The 10,581-nt window shown below is 37.0% G+C and overlaps 1 protein-coding gene across 1 annotated transcript; it reads left to right on the top strand.

Moving 5' to 3' along the window:
- The first annotated feature begins 5,134 nt into the window (after nt 1-5,134).
- LOC144555593 (ethylene-responsive transcription factor FZP-like) lies at nt 5,135-5,809 on the top strand. Its single transcript, XM_078303986.1, has one exon. It carries the CDS (start codon nt 5,189-5,191, stop codon nt 5,630-5,632), a length of 444 nt encoding a protein of 147 aa, XP_078160112.1. The 5' UTR covers nt 5,135-5,188; the 3' UTR covers nt 5,633-5,809.
- The last annotated feature ends 4,772 nt before the right edge of the window (nt 5,810-10,581 follow it).

The following is a 10,581-nucleotide window of genomic DNA, read 5'->3' as shown; positions in this document are numbered from 1 at the left end:
AAGAATTGTCTTTAAAACCTTCTCTTACAATCTGACTCGTTCATTCTCAAATCGTTAGAATAGAGTCTAACTTTATATTAATAAATAAATTCGATAAGGACGGATAGATAAAAAAAGGATATAAAAGCTGAAGTTAATTTAATCCGTTGATTGAAATGTATAGTTTAAATTGTTGCAATTCCTCGATAGATTTTTTTTTTCCAAGACACGGCGCATCCTTTCTTTCTTTTTAAGAAAGAATGCATCGTGGCAGGCAGACAGGCAACCACTAGTCCGGTAGCCCTTTCTTCTCATTTCCTGATGTTCTATGCATCTCTCATATTGTCATATATATAATTGTGTCGTACAGAGCATAGTGAGATCATAGTAACAAATGAATTATTCGGGTTCGGTTCGGCGAGGTCAAAAATTCGTGATTCGGGTATAATTCGGGTATAATTCGGGAATGATTCGGGATCGTACATTGAATCCGAACCAGAGATCTTGATTTATAAGAATTGCAAAAAAAAAAACAAAAACAAATTACGGTACATAAAGTAGTTGCCACATGAAATCTAAAGTGAGTATAAGTACTTAGCCACATGGTGGGATCCACATGTCTTTCAAATTTCAAAAAATCTGCCTCACCAATGACCCACGTGGTGCATCAGCCTCATTTCAAAACTCAACAGCACGGATTACAGAGCAACGAATTTTTGAATAAAACGCGAATAATTCGTAAAAAACGTTTTATTCGCGTTTTGTTCGCGAATAAATCGGTAAAAGTTCGGTCAACTGTTTTATTCGCGAATCGATTCGGTAATATCTAAAAAACGTTTTATTCGCGTTTTATTCGCGAATAAAACGCGAACCTTGTTACTATGAGTGAGATACCCGAATTATACCCAAATTATACCCGTTTAATTCTTTTTTGGGGTGATGCCGAACCGAACGCCGAATTATTCGGTTGACCGAACTTTGACCGAATTAAACCCGAATAATTCCCGAATTTTACGAACAATTATTTTTTTATTCACTAATTATTCACGAATTATGCCAATTTCACGAATTTTTCTTGAATTTTTCCAAGAACAATTATTTTTTTATTTTTTTGCTCATTTGCAGGACTGAGATTTCTGATCCGGATAATTCTGAATCATTCCCGAATTATACCCGAATTATACCCGAATCACGAATTTTTGATCTCGCCGAACCGAACCCGAATAATTCATTTGTCACTATGGTACAGAGACCTACATTGTTTGCTAATATTTTAGATAGAGAGATAGTCATGACTCACGAGATTCGCAAATTATATCTGAATAATATCCAAATAATTCGTTTCTTGGGTGATGTCCAATCGAACACCGAATTATTCGGTTGACCTAACTTTGACCGAATTAAACCTGAAATAATTCGCGAATTTTACGAATTTTTCTCATAACATTGTTTTTGTTTGCTCTCTTACAGGACTAAGATTTATGGTACGGACAATTCCGAATCATTCTTGAATTATACCCGAATTATTTCCGAATCACAATTTTTGATATCGCTGAACGGAACCCGAATAATTCATTTGTCACTATGTTAGTGTGACAGAACTAAACCATTATATCAAGTAGATCATTTGCATGTACACGAGTTGTTGCCACAGAAGATCTAGTTCTTTGATTAATGTGATATGCCGGCGCCGTCAAGACTAGTTGCATGTACCTTTCCAAAATGCCATATCACAAATTCACAATGGCCTCAACTCAACTCTCAAGTTTTATAAACCGGAGAGAGAGACCCAACTAACAATTATTGATTTAGAAAAGAAAATGCAACAAGGGGTAGGCAAGTAGCATTGGTTGCGCATGCATCATATGTTGATTACTTGATTGATAGGCTATAGGCTATAGGTAATAGCCGGTCAATATAATTAATTATTGTCTACAAATATGTCCACATAAAGAAAACATGAAGAACAATTATTGCGTTAATAATACTTTGTAAAATATTTATATTTGAGGAGGATTTCAATACCTTATGTTTTTCATATCTCATCATATCTCATATTTTATATTTATATTTTTAAAATCTAAATCGTCAATCTGAACCGCTTACCATGTTATCCATACTAAAATATGGTTGGAGATGAAATTTTATATTTTTTTTAAATTTGTTTACTATTTTTTTAGATAGATAGAAAAATCAGTACTGCTTTTGAATGATCAAGAAAACAGTGATTTTGTACTTATCGTGAAAAATAGTAAAAAAAATTCAAAAATTATAAAATTTAATCTCCAAGAATATTTTAGTATGGATATCATGTTTAGTTGTTCGAATTTTATAATTTGAATTTTGGAAAAGAAAAATATAAAATATGAAGTATCATGAGATATGAAAGACACGAGGTATTGAAATCCTACTCATGTTCAAGGTAAGAAAAAAAAGTATGAGAAAAACTTCATACCAGTGCATAAATTCAATGGAAGTACAGCTAGCTAATAGGAAAAAAAATAAGATTAATTTTTGTAAATGGGGTAGCTGGAACTGGAAAAGAAATAAGATTCAACGACTCTATACACAAATGGATGGGTGACATGAGGATGAGGTGATCGGTAAAGGAAAAAAGCCATGATCGTTTGTGTTGCTTCTATCTCCTCCTGATAGGTATCAGACTGAAATAACGAATCAGTTGCGGGTGTCTTTTTTATTCGGTGACAGAAGGGCGAGTGGTCTTCCATGTGTGTACAATAGGTATGTCTTTTGTTTTTGGTTTGATATCTGTGTGTTGTTTTGTGCTACTTCTTACCTCCTTTTTTTCTGCCTTTTTTCTTCTTGTTTTGTTTAGAGGTGATTGTCCTGAACTGGTTGATTTAGTTTCTAATTTGGTTTGAATTCAATACCTTATCGGCTGTGATATGAGTACAGAGGAGCCATCACTAAGCTCCAAACACTCCAATCAAGCAAGAATGATCAAATCTGTGTCCACGGAATATGCATACTCCCTATGCATTTTTAATGTTGCTTACAGTTGTATGTTTTCACAGATATTTATTGTCTTATCTTATATAACAGTTATTTTGTAATTGTCTTATCTTATATAACAGTTACTTTGTAATTGTCTTATCTTATATTTAGAATTTGAAACTCCTGCAATTATTGGGAAATAACAGAGAAATGGGAACTGAAAGCTGGCAATTATCAAGCCTGGTTTCCCTAGTCGCAGCACATACAGATGGGAAGGAACCGATCGGCTACATGCCTACATGCTCCGCTGCGGGAGTCACGTGCTAATCTCACGTGCATCACTTCCCTCAAACTTAAAACGGGCTGCTCTTCAATTTCTTCATCTGCTATCTTTGACTATTTCATGTAAGAATCTGTGTCACTGACATCAAATCATACATTCATTTGAAATGACAACTCACTGAACGATATTTCAGAGGACCAAGTCTCGTGCAGGCCGGCAGCACATAGAACAGCCTCCATTCAATGCAAGTATGCAACCCATCTCACCGCACGCTTCCTTTCTATATTTTAATCCTAAAAATAAATTAAGAATTGTCATTTTCCACTTCCACCCCTTGAACTTCCTCTTATTTGTAATTCATTTTATATTCGAGTGCGTTTTTCAGATTATCTAATTTTATATTTGAGACTCATTCATCAACAGCAATTTAACAATATTTTCAGTACATCAAAAAAAATCTTCATGTATAGAAAAAGTTATTTGTTAATTGAATTTCGTAAAAAAAATAAAATAACTAATTGTTCTTATGAAACAAATTTTAGATGAAATTTATACATTTTAGGTTTAGAGAGTAAATTAGAATGTGACACTGACGATGACCAAAATTGCATATAAAATATAGCACTCAGTTGTCACTTTTTTTTTTTTTTAACATTCAGTCATAGTTGTCTCTTTTACTAAAGCCAGTAAGATTCATTATCTAATGGCGAGTAGTTATTTTCTAAAAGAGTCAGTTTGGATATCGAAAGTGACAAAATATTACACATTGCATATCTTTTGGTTGTAACGTTGTCAATTTAAATTAAATAATTAATGAATTGGTCATTGTTTATACATGTTGCTTGGACATCTCTTTGGAATATGTGGCATAAAAAAATACGAGGTTGCATATGTTGTATCATGTAATATACACTGTCTGTTAAATAATTAATTAGAATGGGACACACGAATAAATATCATGAAATTATTAATTATCTTTTAATCATCCGGCCGCCATTGTCTAATTTTTGAAATCAACTTGATTTTGTCGGTACTTGCTATTTTTGTCGTCATTGGCTACCTTTTGAAATTAACTTGATTTTGTCGGTACTTACTATTTTTAAAAATAAAAAATAACCTATTCAATAATTGAACATTAGTGTCCACTGAGAAGAATTAACTGGTGTGACACGTGACACAATATTACAGTCTGCATAGCGAGTACATATTAATATTATCCAATTTTAGTAAAAAAAGGTGCGAATTCAAATCATCCAATTACCGTTATCACTCTTTTACCTTTTTAAGATCTCATTAAAATGTGGCACATGTTCACTGTGATTTTATTTTATTCAAATGAAGTAATTATTCATTTGATCATTGCTAATTATCTACAAAAGGAGTAGTCATGAACGCTAATAGTAATGAGAGAAAAATATTAGTGTCAATCAGTTATAAATTTTGTAACTTCAACCATTATATCTTATTATTACCTGGTCATTGTTATTTACGTGCTGTAGAATTATTAAAACCAACAAAAATAAACTACAAGCTAATAACTTGAGCTCGCACAGAGTATGTGTTTTTTTTTTTTTTCTTTCTATCAACTAGATGTAAAACTATATTAGTATTAAGTAAAAAAATATATGACATTAAAGAAGAGTTGAAATTTTAATTTAAACAACACAAATATTAGTATTAAACTATTAATAATGTCTTGTGATTTTCAATACAAATATATATTTACAATAAAGAGAAACAAAGAAAGAAAAGATGAACAAATTAAATCAGAAACCTACCAGACATGTAATGTAAATAGTGAAAAAGTTAAGGTTAGATCAGAAAATGAACAAACAAGAAGAAATCCTGTCGGACGAAAACCCTCAGACCCGCCATGACCCCATTCCCTCTATAAATACCTCCTCCTTCCTTGCCGAACAAAACAAAGCCAATTTCTCAGTCAAGCAAATAGAGAACCTGTAGTCTACAGCAATGGCAGTAGAGACTCTCCGCCACCCGACCGCCACCTCCCCTCCGCCTCCCCAAGCCGCCACACCACAACACTTCAGAGGCGTTCGCAAGCGCCCGTGGGGCCGTTTCGCAGCTGAAATTCGGGATCCATGGAAGAAGACGCGCAAGTGGCTTGGCACTTTTGATACAGCCGAGGAAGCTGCTCGAGCATACGACGAAGCAGCTCGCTCTCTCCGAGGTCCCAAAGCCAAGACTAATTTTCTCTACCCTTCCGAGGAAGTGGCGGCGCCTCCGCCTCCTCCACCGGCTCCGTTTGGTTGGGGCATGTACGCGTGGCGGATGGATGGTGGCGATCTGGCTCTGGGACAACCAGGTGGAGGTGATGAATCGGAGAAGAAGGTTATTGAGAGTAGTAGAGAAAGGGGTCTTTTGATCGATCTCAACCTTCCAGCTGTCCCGTTTTGAGATCTGACGGTCCAGATTCTCTTATCTTAGATCGGAAAACTTCCCTGTTTCGTTTTAAATCATGATTTTTCTTTTTGTTTTTCGAAGGATAGATACCCTTCTTGGCTGATTGTACATACAGTTCTGATTCCTGATGTTGTTATAAATGAGATTAGTAGTATCTTTTCGGATGAAATCCATGTTGTGTGTACTTAAATTGTGCATTTTATCCAAATTCAAAATTCAAATCGAGAAAATATCACAAAACAAACAACAATTCAAAACGACTCGAGAGAGAGAGAGAGACTTGCAAAGTCGTTCAGGTGTCGCTGTCGGAATTTCTATTGCAACTTGTCACGCCGACGCCATACTTAATCGAACTATGTAAGACGGAATTACCCCTGGTTTTTGCTTTAATTACCGAAGCAACCTAGTGACTTGGTATTAAAGCCGCCAGCGTTTTTCCGATTTCCAAGGGCATTTTCGTCACTTAACATTCCCATGTCGTCTCAGTCCCGGCCTACTGTTGCCTCTTTCTTCAATAGGTACGCGGGCCCCTGCATGGACGGAAATAACCTCAGAAATAAAACTTGGTCGTAGGCAGTTACGAGGGCATTAATGTCTCGGAAAATATATATCTATAGTGGCAGTGTTCCGTGAATTGGAAGTTGGAACATATCTTTGTTTGGATTTACATTAATTCAGCGCCGCGTGTTGGACTGTGTATTGTGAAAGGGAGGGAAACAGATGTCAGTATATTTACAAATAATACAACTCAAAATAAAATATATAAGATGGGAAACAAATATCTTTTACTTTGCAAACGGAATAAAAAAAAGCTTATTATAAAAATACTTAATTTAAAAAAAGAAGAAGCTGAATTTAATAAAAATAGTATTATTTAACAGAATATATTTACAGGACATTTTATTTTTTAATTAAATAAACATATCATTAGTGTAGAGTTAAATTATAAAAGTTTACTAAAAAAACAGAAATTGTGCTTAATGTTTGTAACTTTTCTGAATTATATAAACGATTAGAGAAGGTATAACATTAAGGGTGTGCTCTAGTTGGAGGTACGCGGAGAAAAGAGAAGAGAAGAACACTGTGTGAAGGGGAGTTTCACCTCAGACTGCAGCTGACCGACGATTTTACCTACTCCAGAAGAGAAAAAACAAAGAGAGAACGAAGGTGAACAACCACTGTACAGAGGGAAGTCAAAATTATCGCTATGTTGATTTTTGACAAAAACATTCACTTTCAAATTGAAATGTGAGATTACTGAATTCTCGTCTTCCTCTCTTCCCTTTTGGATTAATGACATTTCACTTCCCTTTGCAGAGCACAGCCTAAGGGCCCGTTCGGCAGCCCAGTAGGGAATAGGAATGGGTGTGGAAATCAAAAATTTTGAACTGAATTTTACTGTTCACCGTGGGAATAAAAACTTAGCTCTGAGCAAATTTTTTTTTTCCCGCGGTGACCAGTAGAGAGCCGAACGGGCCATAAATGTTAAATTTATTTCAATAAAAGCTTTAGATCCGGAACAGTTACTAAGATTCTGCTGTCCCTGGCGGGAACAACCCGATAACCCGATATAGACTTGACTTGATAAAGCGTGCAAAACGGCAAGCACTGATTGAGGTTTTCCTAAATTCCAAAAAAAAAAAAAAAAAACAAAAAGAAAAGAGAAAGAAAGAAAGATTGGAAGCGGCCGTCAGGGGTTCCGCCGTATACGTCCGGGAGAAAAGCCAGATGTGAGCAGCTCGGTGGGCCCCACGAGAGCGGTAAAAAATTGACACGCGTCACAAAGTTAGAAAGTGTGGTGGTGGCCTGTGCCCTATGGTGTGTGCGGGAGGCGAAGTCGCGACATGCGGCGCCCACCAGCCGCTCATTTCGCTGACTCCCTCCAGCTGCAGGCCTGCAGCAGTGCAGCCTGCTAGTCTTCACATTTTTTCTCCTACACGCGGTTCATGAATGTACATTGTACAGAGACTTTCCAATTCTTTTGCCTATTTATCCTAGTTAATCAAGTATTTACCGAAATTATGAGTTTGTGTTTGAGCTCTCATGTTAATGCCGATAAAAAAGATTTGATGCTCGTAACGTAGGGGTAGTGGATTGAATTCGGGTAGGGTACGGGTACCTCGGGTACGGGTAGGGCGGGTAGTCGGGTAGGGCGGGTACGGGTAGGGCGGGTAGGCGGGTAGGCGGGTACGGGTAGGTCGGGTAGGGTTTTAAAAAAGTGTACCCTACCCGTTTCAAACCCGTGCCCGTCCCGGGTAACGGGTACGGGTACCTCGGGTACGGGTAGTCGGGTAGGGCGGGTAGGGTACGGGTATTTTTTATTTTTTTTATTTTTTTTATTTTTATACTGTTTTTTAGTTTTTTTTTCTGTTTTTAATATTATTTTTTTCGGCGGCAAAATAATTTTGAATTTTGAATTTAAAAAAAACGGGTAAACGGGTAAAGGGTAATGGGTAAACGGGTAAAAGTACACGGGTAAAAGGGTAAAGTAGGTCGGGTAAACGGGTGCGGGTACGGGTAAAACGGGTGCGGGTAGACGGGTTTCGGGTACGGGTAAAACGGGTACGGGTTGGGCGGGTTTTTTCCCGAATCATTGAGTCCGGTCCGTCTCAAACCCGTACCCGTGTACCCGTTTACCCGCCTTTACCCGGGCACGGGTACGGGTACCTCGGGTAACGGGTACGGGTCGGGTAAAACGGGTCATACCCGTTCGGGTAAAAGCAAACCACTACGTAGGGGTGAAAACCGAGCGGATGTGATAAAATCATATTTACATTTCTTTTTTTATTTTTTGGATACGGATACAGAACAGATATCACACATATCAAACTAATACAGATCAGATTGAATATTTATTAAAATAATATTAAAGTTCATAATATTTATCTAATTATAATATAGTGAATGACATAATTTTTTCATATATATATATATTAAAAGACGAGGGTTCCAATGCCTCATTTTTTTATACCTCATCATAGCTCATATTTTATATTTTCATTTTCTTCATATTCAAAGTTTTAAATTGTCGATCCAAACTATTCCACATGATATCCATACTAAAATATGGTTAGGGATGAAATTTTATATTTTTTGAAATTTTTTTGCTATTTTTTAAGATGAGTAGAAAATCACTGTTTTTTGAACGGTTCAAAAACAGTGATTTTGTACCTATCTTAAAAAATAGCGAAAAAATTCCAAAAAATATAAAATTTCATCTCCATGCATATTTTAGTATAAATATTTTGTTAAACGATTCGGATCGACAATTTGGACTTTAAAAACGAAAATATAAAATATGAGGTATGAAAAAAAAATGAGGCATTGGAACCCTCCTCATATATTAAAATATATGGAATATATCTACTATTCAGATACAGATAATTGAAACGTAAAACTATATCAGTATCCTTATCCAAACGGATATTCGGATATCAGATATCCACATCTAAATTTTCGGATATGGATCAAATACGTATCGGATACTATCCATACCGTTTTCACCCCTATCATAACGTCCTAACAAACAAAACAAGAATAATGTTGGATAAATTTTATGTGTTCTCTATAATGTTTTATCATTTTTTGGCTCTTCAATTTTGATTTTTTTTAATATATTAAAATTATAATTTTTTTGGGCTCAACGTTTTGCGGCCATTTTTATTATTATCCTAAAAAAAAGGAAATTTTAAAAATAACCTTTGTTTTTTTTTATTATTTATGCCCTGACCGCCTGGGCTTGGGGCGGCCCAGAATTCCCAGTGAGGCGCCAGCCCCTGAGGCGGCCCACATGACAAGTGAGGCACCAGCCCCACGGGCGCCCCACATGTCAAGTGAGGCGCCAGCCCCACGGGCGCCCCATATGCCAGCTGATTTAAGCCTTCTGTTTTCTCTTTCCTGCCATTCGCGATTTGAGAATTCTCTCCAGGCGAGAAGCTGAGTACTCAGGTATTTTTTTTTAATTATGATAATTAGTCATTACTGTTGTGAATTTACTGTAACTGTTGCACGTACTGTAGCACACTGTACATTTACTGTAGTCGTAATTATGTCATATAATAATTAGTCATTACTGTTGCAAATTTACTGTAACTATTGCACGTACTGTAGCGCACTGTACAATTACTATAGCAGTTTACTGTAATGTAGTTGCACTGTACACGGGCGGCAAGCTACAAAAGGGTGCAGACGGTGTGCAGTACACGAAAGAAGCCGCATTTGGCTTCGAGGTTAATGAAAATACCACATTTCAATGACTTAAGCAGCTAATATACGAAAAGACTGTTGTAAACCCCAACAGGTATGAAATAGAATTGAATACACGGATTGACAACTCAGGTGGGGGGGGGTAGACCTTACTTTGTTAGGTTTCCAATAACAGATGCGAATTTGTGGAGAGTTGTGTACACTCAATTTGTGGCTAGTGGGGTCCCGGTAATGGACATATATTCAAAGAGGGTTCCCCGGAATAGGGCTGGACCTTCAAGTTCGGCTGGGGATGGACTTTCGGGTTATGACAACCAGGGGTACCACCAGCACTCCCCTTATGACAACCAGGGGTGCCATCAGCAATCCCCTTATGACAACCAGGGGTGCCATCAGCAATCCCCTTATGACAACCAGGGGTACCACCAACATTCCCCTTAAAACAACCAGGGGTACCACAGCCCCGGTTATGACAACCAGGGATACCATAACTCCCCAGAAAATACTAAAGAGTTACCACCACCACCGAGACAGACACCCATAATCCGTAGATTTCCAACTATGCCAGAGTCAGGACCGATACCCGTTAATCGAACTGATATTGATATTGATGCCATACCAGAAAGGGAAATGGAAACGGGGGATGAATACCAAGGGGTTTGGAAAGCTGATGACTTATCAGATGGTGATGCAAATGTACCAGGGTTGTCCAGGGCAGAAAAATTCCTGATTAGAGG

The sequence above is a fragment of the Carex rostrata genome, chromosome 6, assembly GCF_964058835.1.
Source record: "Carex rostrata chromosome 6, lpCarRost1.2, whole genome shotgun sequence".
Classification (NCBI taxonomy): Eukaryota; Viridiplantae; Streptophyta; class Magnoliopsida; order Poales; family Cyperaceae; genus Carex; species Carex rostrata.
Note: the sequence above shows the minus strand (reverse complement) of the source record. Positions and strands in the feature narration are given on the sequence as shown.

Coding starts and splice junctions, on each gene's coding strand:
- LOC144555593 (XM_078303986.1), top strand. CDS start 5,189: ATGGCAGTAGAGACTCTCCGCCACCCGACCGCCACCTCCCCTCCGCCT.